Source organism: Theropithecus gelada, chromosome 13 (assembly GCF_003255815.1).
Source record: "Theropithecus gelada isolate Dixy chromosome 13, Tgel_1.0, whole genome shotgun sequence".
Classification (NCBI taxonomy): Eukaryota; Metazoa; Chordata; class Mammalia; order Primates; family Cercopithecidae; genus Theropithecus; species Theropithecus gelada.
In genome coordinates this window covers 74,602,604-74,622,619 of record NC_037681.1, presented here as the reverse complement: position 1 = coordinate 74,622,619, position 20,016 = coordinate 74,602,604, and the positions used below count along the sequence as shown (strand labels likewise).

At 37.8% G+C, this 20,016-nt stretch overlaps 1 protein-coding gene across 2 annotated transcripts in view; it reads left to right on the top strand.

The window, feature by feature from the left end:
* The window catches only part of PSME4 (proteasome activator subunit 4), a 106,681-nt gene that overhangs the window by 29,494 nt on the left and 57,171 nt on the right, over positions 1 to 20,016 (top strand). For both annotated transcript variants that reach the window (XM_025353783.1, XM_025353782.1), the window contains 14 exons: positions 1,079 to 1,123; positions 3,860 to 4,009; positions 4,572 to 4,635; positions 5,248 to 5,322; positions 6,666 to 6,788; positions 8,618 to 8,710; positions 9,341 to 9,606; positions 13,403 to 13,589; positions 14,218 to 14,307; positions 15,667 to 15,731; positions 16,001 to 16,151; positions 18,188 to 18,286; positions 18,492 to 18,561; positions 19,350 to 19,417. In XM_025353783.1, the coding sequence (XP_025209568.1) occupies positions 1,079 to 1,123; positions 3,860 to 4,009; positions 4,572 to 4,635; positions 5,248 to 5,322; positions 6,666 to 6,788; positions 8,618 to 8,710; positions 9,341 to 9,606; positions 13,403 to 13,589; positions 14,218 to 14,307; positions 15,667 to 15,731; positions 16,001 to 16,151; positions 18,188 to 18,286; positions 18,492 to 18,561; positions 19,350 to 19,417 (1,546 nt within the window). The remainder of the gene's footprint in view (positions 1 to 1,078; positions 1,124 to 3,859; positions 4,010 to 4,571; positions 4,636 to 5,247; positions 5,323 to 6,665; positions 6,789 to 8,617; positions 8,711 to 9,340; positions 9,607 to 13,402; positions 13,590 to 14,217; positions 14,308 to 15,666; positions 15,732 to 16,000; positions 16,152 to 18,187; positions 18,287 to 18,491; positions 18,562 to 19,349; positions 19,418 to 20,016) is intronic.

Below are 20,016 nucleotides of genomic sequence, written 5' to 3'. Positions count from 1 at the left end.
ACTGCTCCAAGTAATGAGATTATAGTTTTCCTTTCTTGGTTATATAATATATTGATTATTTTTGATGAGTTTGCTTTCTGTGACTCCTTGGAATTTCTTTGCAGATTAGTTCCTAAACTGTCAGAGAAGTTGGGTAGACTTCTGGACTTAAGAATTTCAGAAAGCTTAATAAGAAAGTATCAGGTGGAGACATTGCCTGAAAGTTACTCCTTTCCCATATATGTATATATACATTTTTTTGAGATTTGGGAATTTTATTTTTACTTGTACATATCATACTGTAAGTAGTCACACATGTATTTTTAAATTCCAGCTCAAAAATACCTAGTGCTCCATTGTTTGTATTGTTTGTTTGCATTTGACTGCTTGACTATGATCTAGTAAATATTTAAATATTCCATTCTGGTCATGTGTTTAAACCAGTACACGTTGGCCTTTTTATTAAAAAAGAAATGTTGATTATAAATTCATACATACATTTTTATGTTGGTCTCCTGTATTCATTTGAGGCAACTACACGTTGTAAAGTAAGTTATAATTTTTAATGTTACTGGACTAACTTTATAAGTATCTGCTCAAAGAGATGCTATTGTTCTTTTTGATAATTGTTGCTGGCCGTGAAGTGCCTTGGAGGGTTATCGAACTCATGAATTGGTTGTGAAAGCTAATTTCTGATGGAAACACCCAGATTTTGGTCTGTCTGCTGCTTGTGTTTTGATGTAAAAGTATTTTAGTAAAAATTATTTGAAGTGTTAAGCCACTGTGTTGATAAGTATGTTGTATGGTCATTGCTGCCTACCTTGTAAAGACTGAAAACAATTTGTTCTTTTCCCAGTGTAACATTTTTTCCCTTTAGTTCATACCAGAGACAACGAAATGAGGGCAAAGGAAAGAGTAGATTAGGGAGTTTAAGTAGTGAATCCTTGCAGGTGTGTCTGTATGAAAGGGAAGGCTTAGTTATTACATATAAACAAATAATATCTGAATGTATGAGCTTATCTCAGAGGTATTTATTAATTGAATTAGATGTGTTCTTAAAATATACCAATCTAATTATCAAATGGCTTTCCCCCCCCAGTTCTGTAGAAAATATTCTCAAAACACTCGTGAAAAGCTGCCGACCGTAAGTAGCTTCTCAATTTATAAAGCCTCTTGTTGTTTCTGTGGGCTTTTCCACATCTTTAGTATGGTTTGAAGAGGAAATGAAAAGTATAAATCGTTCCTGACATTGTGATGTTAGTCACTGAGCACAACATACCATTTCCAGTTTGTGAACTGAACTTCTCAGATTTCATTTAGAAATTTTAAAGTCATCCATTGTAAAGTAAGAATACCGTATTTTACATAAAATCATCTTTATTTGGAAGCATTTCCTAGAGTATTGTTGTTATTCAGATAAAAAATGAGTAATGCCAATAAGGTGGTTCATAACTTTTTTTGTCAACTATGTTCTGTAGAATATTTAAATATCCCATATTCTTTTCTTTTTATTTCAATATTTTTTGTAGAGAGTGGGACCTTGCTGTGTTGCCCAGGCTGGTCTTGAACCCCTGGCCTCAAGGAGTCCTCCCACCTTGGCATCCCAAAACATTGGGATTATAGGCGTGAGCCACCACTCCCTGCCAGTTATCCTATATTCATATGATTAAAGATAAATGTGAATAAAATTTAATTTTAATTTTTTTGGTTATCTTTAATTTTTTTTTTTTTTTTTTGAGACGGAGTCTCGCTCTGTCGCCCAGGCTGGAGTGCAGTGGCGCGATCTGGGGTCACTGCAAGCTCCGCCTCCCAGGTTCACACCATTCTCCTCCTGCCCCAGTCTCCTGAGTAGCTGGGACTACAGGCGCCCGCCACCTCGCCCGGCTAATTTTTTGTATTTTTAGTAGAGACGGGGTTTCACCGTGTTAACCAGGATGGTCTCGATCTCCTGACCTCGTGATCCACCTGCCTCAGCCTCCCAAAGTGCTGGGATTACAGGCGTGAGCCACCGCGCCTGGCCGATTATCTTTAATTTTAATTAAAGCTCAATTTTATGTACTTGAACTTTTTTTTGTTGTTATCAAGTTATTCTAAGACTGTTTAGATGGTATGGAATCAGTGAATCCTTTTTGATGAAAAGCCATGTATTATATGCTTGTAATATTCATCTTAAATACATATTTAATAAACCAGATATTTATTGCTGACCTTCTGTATTACTCAATGTTGGGCAAATGTATTTGCGGAATATGAGATATCTGTCTCTCAAGCGACGTAAGATTCACCCTGAGTCATAAGCACCAATGAACAGTGTCATTTTATGCGATGCAGTTACCCTCTTGGCCTGTGTTTCCTCACTGGAAACTAGATTATCACTTCAGTACTTACTGGCTCATAGGTAATTCATAGAACTCCAAGTTTTCATTTTGGATTACAGTGTTAACAGTTAACTCAGAAAACTTATTAAGGGGAATTGATCCTTGATATGTGAGATCTTTGAAGGTGGAGCATAGTTTGTTTTTGGTTTTTTTAAAATTCCAATCTGTTACACAAGGACCTGACACATAAATGCTTTGTGAACTCAACAGAAGTATTCTTAGAAATATAATCTTATTTTTCACATAGAAGATTGCAGTATTATTTTAATTAACACAAGTATATGAAGATACAATAGGATTAATAATACGATGTGTGGGCCAAGCCTGTAAGTCTGTTTGAAAAAGTTTTCCAACTTATTTGGAGAGAATCAGAATTTTTCATATGCTGTTTGTATTTTAAAGCTCTTAAGGCTGGATGCGGTGGTGCTCTCCTGTAGTACCAGCTACTTGGGAGGCTGAGGTGGGAGGATCACTTCAGTTTAAGAGTTTGGGTCCAGCCTAGGCAACATAGTAAGACTCTGTCTTTAGAAAAAAGAACAATGCCTGTTAAGATGTATTTAGCCGTTATACATGTATCCTCTTTATTTACCTTTGTTTTCTGTATATACGCACACTTTGGATTTTAATTTTGTAAATCTACTCCAGGGTCACTCCTGCCCATTTCCTACAGTTATGGAATATCACAGCCTGTAGACCAGATCATCTAGTCCTCTTGTATAGGGGAGGACTCTGTGTTCCAAGGAAGGTCAATGGTCTATTCAACATGCCTAGAGATTGCTGGACTGATGTTCTCTTTCTCATCTACTGGTAATCCTTTTCCTATTTAGACTAGATTCTTTATGACAGGATTTTTTTTCAATTGCTGTTACATAGCACAAAGGAAGTAAAACAAAAACCCTGTTTACTTTTGTAGGTTACTTGAGTGACTCATATTTTATCTGAGTTTTGTCAACTTTATAGTGTTTAGAAAAATTCCCTTAGACAAGAGGAGAATTTACTTTATGCCAAGTATAATGGGGAATTTTATTTTATTTTATTTTATTTTTTATTTTTTTTGAGACGTGTCTCACTCTTGCCCAGGCTGGAGCGCAATGGTGCAGTCTTGGCTCACTGCAGCCTCCATCTCCTGGGCTCTAGTGATCTCCCAACCCCAGTTTTCTGAGTAGCTGGGACTACAGGTGTGTGCTGCCATCATGTCTGGCTAATTTTTTGTAAAGACTTGAGTTTTGCCATTTTGCCCAAGCCGGTCTTGAACTCCTGGGCTCAAGTGATCCATCGACCTTGGCTTCCCAAAGTTCTGGAACTACAGGCATGAACACCTCGCCCAAATGGGGAATTTATTTTAGTATTGTGAAAATGTGTGTTAGTTTGGACATTTGTATACTGTGTTACATCCTATGATATATATTCTCCTCCCCCGGCCTTTTGGTAAGTTATATATATTGCTGTTGTAGAGCTTTTAGCCAATAATCAGATACATGAAAACCTTCTTTTTTTCTTAGATATTTTCCAGCAGATGCCACAGCTGAGATGCTAGAAGAATGGCGACCTTTAATGTGCCCTTTTGATGTAACCATGCAAAAGGCCATCACTTACTTTGAAATATTTCTTCCTACCTCCCTTCCTCCAGAACTTCATCATAAAGGTTTTAAGTAAGTATATGCATATCTTGACAAATTCTAAAAATACAGCAGGAAATACAGATATAGAAACTAGTAAAGCAATAACAAGTAGAAAAATCGTTTTTGCAAACTCAGCCATTATTGTACTTCAAGTTTATTATACTTGAAGTGTGTTAAGGCTAAAACGGTTATAAGATTGAAAGTAAAGAGATGACACCCAAGTAAGATGAGGGCTTTAATTTAAGAAATTAAGAGAAAGAAAGAATTGCCAGAAGGGGTAATAAAAGGAAAACAGATAAAAGGAGAAAGTCAGGGAAAAGGAAGTAGAAAATTGAAAGCAATTGTTAAATAAGAATGGACAGTACTTAGTAATGAAGCAGAAGTTTAATTTGTGAGATCAGATTTCTTAAATCATGAAAGGAATATTCAGACAAAAACTCCATTATTTTATTAAGTTTATAACTTCAGTATTATTTTTTTCTAGTTATGTAGTTATCAGTAACAATAATAGATTATAAAAAATACAAAGGATACCTGGCATTAAACTACTTTAAAGTCACTTGCTATACATAACAACATTTTTGTTTTTTAGACTTTGGTTTGATGAATTAATTGGCCTTTGGGTTTCGGTGCAAAATCTCCCACAGTGGGAGGGGGTAAGTATACCTTTTTTCCCCTATAGTTTTGTTTTTCTTTTCTTTTCTTTCCCCACCCCCCCATACTTTTTAAATTTGGAGATAAATATTAATAGATCATTTGGTAAGTAACTTGAAGTTCCTTAGGATTGGCTGTTAGTCCTGTTAAGATCAGTTCCTTCTCAATTTTATATTATTTTATTTGTTGTATTCTAACAAAAGTATACATTTATTTTGGTTTTATCAATATTTAGGAGTATACACATGTATTGTAAAATGCATGAAATGTAAGATCCTGTTGTTTGTTTTCTTTGGTGCCTGTACTATCATGGTGCTGGACGTATAGTGGATATTTTCAGCATATTTGTTGGATTAAACTTTTCTATATTCATTGTGGATGGTGCTTTGTCATTTTACTTTTTAGGAGCATTTTAACTGCAGCTGATTTTAAATGTGTGACGTGAATCAATTTACATTTGGAGGGTTTTTTTTAAAAAAAACTAAGTCATAAACTATTTAAGTAGATTGCACTAATGATTGCTGAAAAGAACAAATGGAGGAGGGGTGTGACTATGACACTTAAACAACAACAACAACAAATGTATTAACTTTGTCCTTTTTGTTTACTTTCAGCAACTAGTAAATCTCTTTGCTCGATTGGCTACAGATAATATAGGGTACATAGATTGGGATCCATATGTACCAAAGGTAATTAACATTTTGGGGGAAAGCCAGTCATGATGGTAGGCACCTGTAATCCGAGCTGCTCAGGAGGCTGAGGCAGGAGAATCGCTTGAACCCGGGAGTTTGAGGTTGCAGTGAGCCAAGATCGCACTACTGCACTCCAGCCTGGGTGACAGAACTAGACTCTGTTTGGGGAAAAAAAAGAACATTTTGAACATAAATACAATAGTACCGACAACAATTCTATGTTATAAAGGAGAAATGTTTTTTCTATGCCAATTCCAAGTGGCACATAAAATTTTCTTTGATCATTAGTAAACACATATACAAATAATTTACAGGGCTGGGTCCAATGACCTTTTCTAAAGGTAATTAGACCACATGAAGGTATCATAAATGTGTTTTCTTATGCAGGATATGAACTATGAGTATCAAAAGTAATTTGGAAAGTACTAAGTATAGTATCAAGAGCATCGTACATTTGTACCTTCCAGTGCATTTTGTGTATCGTATTTGGTTGCTCCTCTGCAGTGTTGCCCACTTTTTAGGTCACATTATATATTTTCCTATAGTAAATAAAGCTAGATATTCCAGGTGTATCTTCAGTATTATTTCACCTGCAGTAGAATAACCTGTGGAGCTGCAGTAGGGCTGGGTGATTCTGATGCACACACTTACATTAGAGCAAAGCTGGGGAGCAGCTGAATGCAAATGCTCTGTTTGCTTTTGCTTATGATGTCTTCCTCTATTGTTTGGCCATTAGAAACTAATTGAGGAAGAGAAATCGTTTCTCCCCACCTTTGGGCCCCTACCTATTGGTAATGATACATTTGGAATATAAATTTAATTTTATTATAATATAGTTGTTAAGTGATTGACTAAAATACAAATTCTTAGGGAAAAATCAAATCACCATTAAAATTTTGAAAGGGAAAGCAATCTGCTAGAAGATACTTGCATTTAGGTTGGTGCTGTTGTGCATGCTTGACATGGAATAGGAGCTTAGGAAAAACTATTCGTGCATTTGGGACAAGAAAGGAGTCAAAATATTTCATGTTTAGTCACAGTATGTGTGTTTTTGCCTTTTTATATTTAGCCATAAATCACATTTTGTCTGTTCTTTGGATACATGGACACAACTGCTTTATGTCCTTGTGCCTGTGACCTCAGAGTGTCATACAGCACATCTGTTGATATTTATATGTAATTTTTAAAGAGTAAAGCAAGTTACCAAATACTATGTAATTTCACTTAAAAACCCTTTTGATAAAATGAGAATATCTTCAGTAACACTAATATACAGCACTTACTAAAGAATTATTTTGATACCTGCAAATATCCTTAATTATTGTTTTTTCTTTTAAAAGATATTTACAAGAATTCTGAGAAGCTTGAACCTCCCAGTGGGAAGCAGTCAAGTGTTAGTCCCAAGATTTTTAACAAATGCTTATGATATTGGACATGCTGTAATATGGATCACCGCCATGATGGTTTGTAATACATTATATTTGTTTTCTATAGTTCACCCCTATTTCGTGTTAACCTTACAAAAATTCTGGGTAGTCACAGAAGTTGATAACAGTGGCTTGGTTGATGACGTGATTCTTGGATATTTTCTGATGTCGCAAGCTCATGTTTATCAAATCCAGAATATAGTGGTACCATTTTGAAATCTCCCTAACCAATAGACATTATAAATAGAGTCCTAAATCTAGAGTTTTGAGGGATTTGCAGTGTCTCACATTTTTACTGTCCGGGAACCAGACTTGTAACCCAAAAGACTTTCCCAGGGTAGGATTACAACTCGGGATTTGCGTGTGCTTAGACTCCATTACTTACTGCTAATGTTCACATGAAACATTATATTGAACATAAAGCTTACTAACAAAGTAATCTTTGTGAAGGGAGAGATGTGAAGGATTATTTTGTTGACATCATTAAAGGAAAGTGAAGACATATCCACAAGCTTAGATTTCAGTGTCATCTTTCAAATAATATTAGGATAACTTTCTATTATAATTTTCTAGCTTATCATTCATATATTGCTTCTGCAACTATTTCTTCGTATTCCATTTTACACATTAGCTTGTTTCTGTGGAAAAGCCAATTTTTTTAATGTAAAAGTTTACTTCTTAAATTTCATTGTAAGAAAAACAAATTTAAGCCCCCTTTGTTTTTGCCATTTTATTGTTAAACAGAAAAATGCCATTTTTCTTAATTGGTAGGAGCAAACACTGAAGGATGTTTACTATCTTACATATGCAGTGAGTTGACACTGGATTTTTGGGGGCTACAGAATTGGATCGTGATTAGTATTAGTTATTGTTTGAATGAGTTTTGCTCTGCTTTCTCACACAGTTCTCACTGGCAGCTTCATTTTGTGTTAAGTGTGAAAATATGGCCAAGTGCCATGGCTCACGCCTGTAATCCTAGCACTTTGGGAAGCCAAGATGGGAGGATAGCTTGAGCCCAGGAGTTTGAGACCAGCCTGGACAACATGGCGAGACCCTGTACAAAAAAAACAAAAGTAAAGTAAAAGTAAGCACGGGCATGATACCACGTGCCTGTGGTACTAGCTCCTCAGCAGGCTGAGGTGGGAGGATCGCTTGAGCCTAGGAGATTGAGGGCTGCAGTGAGCCGTGTTTGTGCCACTGCACTGCACCCTGGGCAACAGAGGGAAGCCCTATTTTTTTTTTTTTTGAGACAGAGTCTTGCTCTATCGCCCAGGCTGGAGAGCAGTGGGGCAATCTCGGCTCACTGCAACCTCTACCTTCTGGGTTCAAGCGATTCTTCTGCCACAGCTTCCCAAGTATTTGGGACTACAGGCACCTGCCACCAGGCCTGGCTAATTTTTGTATTTTTAGTAGAGACAGGGTTTCCTCGTGCTGGCAAGGCTGGTCTCGAACTCCTGACCTCAAGTGACCTGCCTGCCTCAGCCTTACATCAGGTTTTTTATGCCTGATGTTAGCATTCTTGGTAATTTTAAGATGATAATCTTAGTGATAAATTTTAGTATCCAGGTTATTTGCTGCAGAACAGTAAAATACACTGTTTGCTATCCCAAGTTGACAGGTATTTTTTTAGTTTTTTATGTTGGTTCAAGTAAGCTGCCCTTATTTGTAGTAGAATATTTTGAGTTGATTTGCATGAAGTTCATCAGGGCATTGTGTTTTTGACTCTTATTTAAAGGTAGAATTGATTTTTGTCATCAAGTTGACTATAAACTGCATTAGTGATTTACATATAGGCTTGGGCCTGTTGACCTCTGTTTTTACAGTATGATATGGGTACTGACATTTTTACTTTTTTATCTGGACAGGGTGGACCAAGTAAGCTAGTGCAAAAACACTTAGCTGGTTTGTTTAACAGCATCACATCTTTTTACCATCCTTCAAATAATGGGCGCTGGCTGGTGAGTAACTTCATTTTGCATTATAGGGCTTGGAATTTTAAAGATATGGTCATCCTTGACTATTGCCTATTGTGTGACCTATAATACATTTTCTGTCCTTCGTAGCCTTAGCTATATGTAAATGCTTACATTTAAATTAAATTACTGTGTTGTAGAGCATATAAATTAAATAAGACAATATCGGTGTGGTAACTGTTGACAACATGCCTCAGTTTTGCAAAAAAATGGTAACAAAAATGACTTAGAAGCATGGAACCATCTTTTCAGTTTTATCTTGTTACCTGTTTTTGTTGTTTTTTTAAGTTGGCCAGTTAAAATGGCTTTCATGTAATGGAAAATTTATGTGCTAGCAATTGTTTTAGACCGGAATTTGAAACTCATTTTCATTAATTATTAGGAATAATAGGAATTTATGATAATAGGAATAAATAATAGGAGTACAAGGAATAATAATTAGGAATAATTAATTGGTAACTTTTAATTCTGTCTAGTTATGCTGTGCAGTTCTTTGTAATAAGATAATAAGAACTGTTATTTTAAAAATCTTTTCTCAAGAAGCTAGAGAGCAACCATGAATATCTATGTGGGAAAGTAGACCCTACTTAGAACTTTTTGCTTCTGTGTCCCCAGAACAAGTTAATGAAACTACTTCAGCGGCTGCCAAACAGTATTGTTAGAAGATTGCATCGTGAAAGATACAAGAAGCCCTCTTGGTTAACTCCTGTGCCTGATAGCCACAAGCTTACTGATCAAGATGTTACAGACTTTGTACAATGCATTATTCAGCCTGTCCTCTTGGCTATGTTTAGCAAAACTGGTAGTCTAGAAGCAGCCCAGGCTTTGCAGAATCTTGCACTCATGAGACCTGAATTAGTAATACCCCCTGTACTTGAAAGGTAAGTGGTGAGTGGGAGTCTGAGCCATAGCTAGGTTTTTCTTTTGGTCTGTTCAGCTTGATTCTCTTTTCTCCTCTGTGGCTTCTTAGAGGAGAAGCAGGACATTTTAATGTAATGATTGGTAACTTGATAAAGGTTTATTGGAAAGAAAAAAATTGAAATGAAATGGGTAACACATCTTTTGGGTTATTCACACATTTTAGTTACCAGAATTTTGTGCTTATGAATTAAGATCTGGCCTTTTTTTTTAGATCAAAATGTTGAGTGTCACTAAGGATTGAGAACATGGCACTGAAAGTGGTTTTTGGATTTCTTTCTTAGAATCAGTGATAGAGAAGAAAATTGTATTTGTTATTTTCATGTATTACATCAGGTGTGTTGTTTTTACAGAGTAAATTTTATTTTATTCATTTTGGTTTATGTGTTGAAATGGTAAGGAAAACTCTTTACTTACCTAGCCACTGTCACAGAATAGGCGTGATGTACTTACAAAGAGAGAGACAGCTACTTTTTTTTTCTTTTTGAGATGGAATTTTGCATTAGTTCCCCAGGCTGGAGTGCAAATCTTGGCTCACTGCAGCCTCTGCCTTCTGGGTTCAAGGATTCCCCTGCCTAAGCCTCCTGAGTAGCTGGGATCACAGGCGCCCGCCACCACACCCAGCTAATTTTTGTATTTTTAGTAGAGACAGGGTTTCACCTTGTTGGCCAGGCTGGTCTGGAACTCCTGACCTCAGGTGATCCACTCTCTTTGGCCTCCCAAAGTGCTGGGATTGCAGGTGTGAGCCACTGCGTCCGACCTACTCTTAATTTTTTGAGAGCAATTTTTAAAGTAATTTGTTCAAGAGTAAATTACTTAAGCTTTCTGTTGTACCTCTGCTTCCTCTACTGGCTGAACTTAAGCTTTATGATCTCTCTCTAAATGTTTTTGTCAAATATAGAGGAGGAATGTTAGTTTTTAGAACCTAGAAGGATCTAGCCATTGAGTTCCATAAAAATTTGTCCAAGGTCCCTAGTGGTAGAATTCAAACTATAGCCTATTTCCTGTCTTATTGTTGAGACAGAATAAGTATTGGTCATATTTACTTGGGGAAGAGTACCATGTTCAAGGTCTTAACCAAAATGGGCCTCCATTATCTATAATTTTCAGCTGTTTATGCTGCCTTACCTGCCCTCATTGCCATAAATATTCAAGTTAGACTGCACTTCATTTTCCCAACTTACTTTATTTTTACATACACATCTTGGGGCATTGAAACTCTTCCAGCATATAGAACTTAATTAGGAAATGGAGTGGGGGAAGATAGGCAGTTTCCTGTCTGTCTTCAATCCCCGTATTCTTTGCTTCTTGGCCTCCACAGAGTAGCAGAAGCTAACAGTTAATGGCAGGTTCCCTGATGCTCCCTGGAGAGGTGGGACTTCATCTGTTTGCTTAGCTAAAATTTTGAAGTTTGGAGTGTTTTTGATGTTTCTTTCTCTCTTTTTTTTGGGACAAAGTCTCGCTTTGTTGCCCAGGCTGGATGGAGTGCGGTGGCGCTATCCCGGCTCACTACAAGCTCCGCCTCCCAGGTTCACGCCATTCTTCTGCCTCAGCCTCCTGAGGAGCTGGAACTACAGGCGCCCACCACCACACCCGGCTGATTTTTTGTATTTTTAGTAGAGAGGGGGCTTCACGGTGTTAACCAGAATGGTCTCGATCTCCTGACCTTGTGATCCGCCCGCATCGGCCTCCCAAAGTGCTGGGATTATAGGCATGAGCCACCGCGCCTGGCAGTTTTCAATGTTTCTTTACTTCCCCTTTGTTTTGTGATTTTCAGCTGATTAATTATGAATAGTGAGCTAAATTCTTAGTAGAAAGAACAAAGCTTATAAATAAATAGACCCATCACATTTTTCTTTAGTCCTAAAATTTTGGACAAATTTAATATCAGCATATTAAGTGATATTGAATGCTTGGCCAAGATAAATAATAAACCAAAATGACAATACAATGACATTTTTTGAGACTTTCAATTGTAATTTTGTGCTGTTTTGAAGTGGCATGACCTTTTTAAATTTTTATTCTTTTATTTATTTATTTTGAGACAGACTCTCGCTCTGTCACCCAGGCTGGAGTGCAGTGACATGATCTCAGCTCACTGCAACCTCCACCTCTCGGGTTCAAGCGATTCTCCTGCCTCAGCCTCCCAAGTAGCTGGGATTTACAGGTGCCTGCCACCATGCCCAGCTAATTTTTGTATTTTTAGTAGAGATGGCGTTTTACCATGTTGGTCAGGCTGATCTTGAACTCCTGACCTCAAGCAGTCCACCTGTCTTGGCCTCCCAAAATGCTGGGATTACAGGTGTGAGCCACCATGGCCGGCCAAAGATTTTATTTTTAATTAAAGCAAAACTTTTTTAAAAACTAAAAATGTAGGAAAAAACATTTTAGACGCTTAGTTTTACATCTCCAAGAAAGCTTCTGTTAAAGAGTTTGGTATGTTTTCTCCATTAAAAAAAATAATAGTAAGTGACTAGTCTGGCTCACGCCTGTAGTCCCAGGACTTTGGAAGTCTGAGGAAGATGGATTGCTTGAACTCAGGAATTTGAAACCAGCCTGGGCAACATGGCAGAACCCTGTCTCTACAAAAAAAAATACAAAAATTAGCCGGGAGTAGTAACGTGTGCCAGTAGTCCCAGCTACTTGAGAAGCCAAAGTGGGAGGGTTACCTGATCTGGGTGATGTGGAGGCTGCAGTGAGCTATGATCACACCACTGCACTCCAGCCTGGGGCAGAGTAAGACCCTGACTCCAGGGTTGGGGGTGGTCAGGGGAAAGAAACTGTGGAGTATTTGTAACTTGTTATTCCACTGACTGACCATTAGATTAGTATAATATAGATTAGGACAGCTGAAATAAAGCAGTATCTACCAGTTGATGTTCTTTTGGGTTTTTTTGAGACAGTCTTGCTCTGTCACCTAGGCTGGAGTGCAATGGCATAATCTTGGCTCACTGCAACCTCCACCTCCCAGGTTCAAGCGATTGTCCTGCCTCAGCCGCCGGAGTAGCTTGGATTACAGGCATGCGCCACCACACCCCACTAATTTTTGTATTCATATAGAGACAGGGTTTCACCATGTTGGCCAGGCTGGTCTCAAACTCCTGACCTCAGGTTATCTGCCTGCCTTGGCCTCCCAAAGTGCTAGTGTTACAGGTGTGAGCCACCACACCCCGACTTCTACCAGTGTGTGTTCTTTTCTCACTGTGGAATTTGCATGAAAAGAGTTGGTAAGGTAGCAGGGGATTGGGGACATGTGCAATAAATAATCTGTGTATCTTTCCTTTATTTGTGTACAGTAATGTCTCCCCTTATTGGTGACGGATGTGTTTGAAGACCCCCAGTGCATACCTGAAACCATGGATAGTACTGAACCCTATGTATACCATGTTTTTTTCACATACATGCATACCTGTGATAGTTTAATTTATAAATTAGGCCCAGTAAGAGATGAACAACAATCATAAAATAGAACAATTATAAAAATACATTGTTCAATATAATAAAAGTTATGTGAATATGGTCTCGTTCTCAGGACACTGAAATACTTGGTTAACCTTTGTTAACTGAAACTACGGAAACTGCAGATAACGGGGCTACTGTAATTCTGTTAACTTTGATAGCAGATTTTCACTCTAAGTATTTTGCTGACTTATAAACCTTTAAGTCAAAGTACAGTTTATGAATTTACAGTATTTAACGTATTATGGTATTATGCATATCTGTGATGGAGACTTTAAAAATTCTGTTTTCAAACTGTAGAACGTATCCTGCATTAGAGACATTAACAGAACCTCACCAGCTCACAGCCACTTTAAGTTGTGTAATTGGAGTAGCCCGCAGTTTGGTATCAGGAGGCAGATGGTTTCCTGAAGGTCCTACACATATGCTACCTCTGTTGATGAGAGCATTGCCTGGGGTGGATCCAAATGACTTTAGTAAATGCATGGTGAGTATATTGATGATTATACACTCTATATTTAGGTAGGAGGCAAAGTAACTTCTCAGTGACAAAAGGTTGGAGAACTTTATGCGTAAGCCTAATATAAATATGAAAATAAATGTTGTATAACTTCATTATTAAAGTAACAGTTATTTATTTATTTATGTAGAGATGGAGTCTTGCTCTGTCACCCTGACTGGAGTGCAGTGACATGATCTCGGCTCACTGCACTGCGATCTGCCTCCTGGATTCTAGCGATTTTCCTGCCTCAGCCTCCTGTGTAGCTGGGATTACAGGCACACGCCACCACGCCTGGCTAGTTTTTGTATTTTTAGTAGAGACAGGGTTTCACCATGTTGGCCAGGCTGGTCTGGAACTCCTGACCTCAAGTGATCCGCCCACATCGGCCTCCCAAAGTGCTGGGATTACAGGTGTGAGCCACTGCGCTCGGCCGACAGCTAGTTAATTATGAAGATTCTTAAAGTGTTTAATTCTAAATGAGGAATACCCAGAGAAACTGTTGTGGGATTTTGATCAAGATAATTTATTGGGGTAATTTATTGTAGTTCATGGTATACTTGTATTTCTGAATTAGAATTATGTAATGTTGAAAATCTTTTGTATCTTTCCACAGATCACATTCCAGTTCATAGCAACATTTTCTACTCTGGTGCCTTTAGTAGATTGTTCATCTGTACTACAAGAAAGAAATGACCTCACAGAAGTAAGGGTATTTTATGGTTATAAAAGGGCAAAGATGTTCTAATTATTATTGCATATGCATAGTAACACTTGACAGTTTAGAAACAACTTGGGAAGTAAAATTACTATTTTGTGACTAGAATGGTACATATGGAGGGCCAGGACATCATTGGCAAGAGAGTCTACAGAGCACCCATCATAGGAGGTGGCTCAAAAATAGGCCATTTCTATAAACTTCTGACATCTGGAGGTGTATTTCAGTTTTGTGTCACTTTTCAATGTTTTGTTAAGCAAAAAATGGTGATTATTTTATTTTTCCATCATCTTAGGTTAGTAATAAATCTGTCCAAGGGATTGACATCTAATGAAGAAAGATTTTCTTCATTTCTGTCTGGCTTTTTCAGAACTTCTCTCTCTCTTTTTTTTTTTTTTTTTTTTTTTTTGAGATGGAGTCTTGCTCTGTCACCCAGGCTGGAGTGCGGTGGTGTGGTATCGGCTCACTGCAACCTCCACCTCCTGGTTCAAGTGATTCTCCTGCCTCAGCCTCCCGAGTAGCTAGGACTACAGGTGCGCACCACCAGGCCTGGCTAATTTTTTGTATTTTTAGTAGAGACGGGGTTTCGCCATGTTGGCCAGACTGGTCTCGAACTCCTGGCCTCAAGTAATCTACCCGCCTTGGCCTCCCAAAATGCTGAGAGTGCAAATGTGAGCCACTGTACCCAGCCCCCAGAACTATCTTCTTTAATGCAAGCATGTCGCCCAGGCTGGAGTGCAGTAGTGCCATCTTGGCTGACTGCAGCCGCTGCCTCCCGGTTTCAAATGGTTTTTGTGCCTTAGCCTCCCGGGTAGCTGGGATTACAGGCGTGTGCCACCATGCCTGGCTAATTTTGTGTGTGTGTATTTTTAGTAGCAATGGGGTTTTGCCATGTTGGCTAGACTGGTCTTGAACTCTTGACCTCAAGTGATCCGCTCGCCTTGGCCTCCCAAAGTGCTAGGATTGTAGGCATGAGCCACAGTGTCTGGCCAGCCACTGCACCTAGCCGAAAGCATGTTGTTGTTTGTTTTTTTTGGACATTCAGGTAGTGAGAGACTAGACTTTACATATATCAGCAGTTTTGAAAACTGAATTTATAATAAAGATAGCTGCTTGACTTCTGTATTTGGCCCTTGTAAAATAACATTAATTGCTGCTTTCTTTGGTTCCTAGAAAGTAGTAGATCAAGTCGTTCTAAATTGATAGGCAAGTATGGTGCTGTTTCTCATAGTACCCAATATAATGGTTTAGTGTAGATATATTTGGCAGGCAATAATTGAGTTTTGTTAGTTCAGGGAAAAAAAACTAAGGCTATATGTAATCTTTCTTTGCATTGGGATATTATAGGTGGAACGAGAACTTTGTTCAGCCACAGCTGAATTTGAGGACTTCGTCTTACAATTTATGGACAGGTGAGCTTGTAACCCACACCAACGTTTAGCTGACATTCTAGAAAATGACTCTTCTATCCCAGAAACTGTAGTTTATTTCTGCATTATAACCTTTATTTAGCTACTACTGGTGCTCCTGAAGTTATAAAAGGATAATCGATTTGTGAACCACGTAGAAATTAAGTAGCTATCACTTGAATAGTTAGGACAATAGAGAGTTACCTAATCACCACCAAAAATGTCAAACCAGATTTTAGTTGCTGAAATTATGCTTTGTTTGGATTATTTAGATGCTTTGGACTTATAGAAAGTAGCACATTGGAGCAAACAAGAGAAGAGACAGAAACTGAGAAAATGACACACTTGGAGAGTTTGGTCGAATTAGGTCTGTCTTCTACGTTTAGTACAATCCTCACCCAATGTTCCAAAGAAATATTTATGGTAAGAACATTGCTACAAAAATTAAACTTCCAGCTTTTAAGTTTCATTTGATGTTTTAAAATTGACTTCAGGTTACTTTGTGTATATCATGCAGTTTATCATTTACATTCATACTGAAGTTTTAAAGAAATGTACAGTTGCTCCTCATTATTTGCAAATTTCATATTTGCAGATTTACCTATTTGCTCTAATTATTTGCAACCCGAGAATCAAAGCTTTTGTGACTGACAAAAATTTAGTTACCTAAATTTGATCTCACATATACCATGTGTTCTCAGCTGAGAGCAAACTAGGCATTCTGCCTTCTTATATCCAGCTCCACTTAAACAACTGTCCCCTTTGCGATCTATTTAATGCCATATTTTTACATTTTTGTGCTTTTTGTTGGTGATTCTGCTGTTTAAAAATGTCAAAAATGACTCCCAAGCGTTTAGTGTTTAAAGTGGTTTAAAGGGTTCCTAAGCATAAGAGAGTTGTGCTATGCCTAATGGAAAAAACACTGTGCTGGGTAAGTGTCAACAGGCATGGGTTATAGTGTTGTTGACTGGGGATTAAATGTTAGTGAATCAACAATATGTATTAAATAAGTTGTCTGTAAACATAAACACACTTAGGATTATGTATTGTTCAGTTGATGAAAATGTTGTCACTATAGGTTCACAGGAACATAATCCTGTATTTCCCCTGGGAGCAATGGTTCAGTATTTGCTAGTTCAGTTGTCACAGCAAATTTATAGAACATGACTACCATGAACAACAAGAAACAACTGTATTGTTTAATTTTACAATTAAAAACAATTACTCAGCTGAGTTTTAGAAATTGCTTATGACATCACTCGCATGATAGAAATTAAATCCTAAGACTAATTGATGGATTAGAAGTAGTTATCTTCATAAGACATTCAGTAAGCATTGACTTATTCAGTATTGGTTGGTACCTGTTACCTGTAGTGTGGTACCTATTATCTGTAGCCTTTAAGACTCCACTTTATTTTCATTTCTGTTTTTTCTCCCGTCATCTGTAATTATCACTGTTAAATATGTTAATCCTGAAAGCCAAATTGCCTTACAACTGGGTGAAATAAATGCTATGATTATGTTAGTATAAAGAAATGAACACAAATCATCTCTTGTTTAACCAAAAGTTGTTGTTTATACTTTTCAGTATTATTAACCCAGGTTTAGAACTCATTGTTCCAGTGAGCAAGTAAATTAAAGTTTTGTGACATGTTTGTAAAATAAATAGACTGCTTTGGGTCTTTTAGGGTAAGGATAGGTATCTAGTTTGTAGTTGTCAGGATGACAAATTATATTAGTTATTCCAAAAATTTCCCTTTGTTGTATTCAATTAGCCAGGAAGATAATTAAATTGCATTTGCTTCCACCAGGTATAATTTTATGTGTAGGGTTTCTGTGGCAAGTGAAATCTTATACCTCAATTTTTTTTTTTTGGGGGGTGTGTGTGTGTGTGTGTGGGTGTGTGTGTGAGACAGAGTCTCACTCTGTCACCTGGGCTGGAGTGCAGTGGCGCGATCTCGGCTCACTGCAACCTCCACCTCCCCAGTTCAAGCAATTCTCATGCCTGCAACCTCCACCTCCCCAGTTCAAGCAATTCTCATGCCTCAGCCTTCTCAGCAACTGGGACTACAGGCATGCACTACCATGCCTGGTCAATTTTTGCATGTTTAGTGGAGATAGGGTTTCACCATGTTGGCCAGGCTGGTCTTGAACTCCTGATGTCAAGTGATCCTCCTGCCTCAGCCTCCCAAAGTGCTAGGATTACAGGTGTGAGCCACCGCACCCAGCCAGTACCTCAAATATTTTGTTCAAGTTAGGATCGTGGACAAAGATGGTTCTTAGACCTGAATGTAACGTTATTAAACAAATTCTTATAAAATCAGATGGTTAAAAATTGCCCATTTGTTTAGTTTTGGAATTGTCTAAATATGTATATCTTTTTTTTTATGTTCTATAAGATGTTTAATTTTCTGAAAACATGCTCATTAGACATTTTCATTTCTTACATATCTTAACAGGTGGCCCTTCAGAAGGTTTTTAATTTTTCTACTTCACATATATTTGAAACAAGAGTAGCAGGTCGCATGGTGGCAGACATGTGCCGCGCTGCTGTAAAGGTGAGTTTATTTTTTTGAACTGATGTATTAATGACTCAACAATCAACAAGTTTATATGGTTAATTATTTTAGAGGTACTTGTATGCTTAAAATACATAGTTCTTTCAGTAGCTGCTTATTTATAGCTTTTTGTTACACTGAAAATAATAATGCTAGTATATATTTGCCTTTCAAAAAAAACATATTTATACAAATATGTTTTCAGTGCTGCCCAGAAGAATCTTTGAAGCTCTTTGTTCCCCACTGCTGCAGTGTTATAACTCAGCTTACAATGAGTAAGTCATAAGGTCATTATTCTCTCTTTACAATTTGGGTAAGTTTTTTTCTTGGTTTCTAAAACTGTTAATGACAACAGATTCTTGTAGCTACACAATATTTTGATTTGTAATTTGAGGAGAAATTGTCTCCAAAAAGGTATCATCCAGGTTGGCAGTAGCTTAAAAATGTTACTTTATTAATATTCGTGTACAACAACCATCCAGAGGTTACCTTCAAAAATATCAGTTATTGGCCAGGTGCGGTGGCCCACGCCTGTAATCCAAGCACTTTGGGAGGCCAAGGCAGGCGAATCACAAGGTCAGGAGATCAAGACCATCCTGGCTAACATGGTGAAACCCCGTCTCTACTAAAAAATAAAAAAAAATAAAAAATTAGCCGGGCGTGGTGGCGGGCCCCTGTAGTCCCAGCTACTCAGGAGGCTGAGGCAGGAGAATGGCGCGAACCCAGGAGGCAGAGCTTACAGTGAGCTGAGATTGCACCACTGCACTCCAGCCTGGGCGACAGAGTGAGAGTCTTTCTCAAAAATAAATAAATAAATAATAATAATATCAGTTATTTTGTGAGATATAGAGAAGCAGAAGTCTTGGTTGGTGTGTTTATTTTCTTGAAAATTTTGTGTCTGCCTCCTTTTGGAGCAAGCTCAGCTTCATGAAGAAGAAATAATAAGTCTTCCTAAAAGAGGCTTTCCTCAGCTATTGGAAATATTAAATAGAAATATTTTAAAATGCTGTATTTAGTTGAATGCATAGTTTTTTCCCCCCTAATACTATTTTGCTGCTTTTAGATGATGATGTATTAAATGATGAAGAGCTAGACAAGGAATTACTATGGAATCTTCAACTTTTGTCTGAGGTATTATAAATCTTTGGAATAAAAAACATGACTATGAAAACATTGACTTGCTTTTAGGATTTAGCTCTTCCTGACAAAATGACTTTAAAACATATGAAAAGTCTGAGTTTTGGAAATTTATGATGAGGCTTCAGAAAGTCAGAATATATCATACTCTTATTGTCAAAGGAGTGGTATAGTTGATCACTGCATGTTCAACCATCTACTTAGTTTTACCAGTTAATTCTAATATGGGTAACTCAGTAATTGAAAAAGTTGATCAGATTTGGGAATTTTTTTGGTCTACTATTTAAATTTGGCCATCAATCAAACTTAAGTTTTCTTTATCAGTTTTTTCGGAAGTTTAATTAGGGCTGGGCGCAGTGGCTCACGCCTGTAATCCCAGCACTTTGGGAGGACAAGGCGGGCAGATCATGAGGTCAGGAGATTGAGACCATCCTGGCCAACATGGTGAAACCCCGTCTCTACTAAAAATACAAAAATTAGCTGGGCGTGGTGGCGTGTGCCTGTAATCCCAGCTACTCAGGAGGCTGAGGCAGGAGAACCGCTTGAACCCGGGAGGTGGAGGTTGCAGTGAGCCAAGATCGTGCCACTGCTCT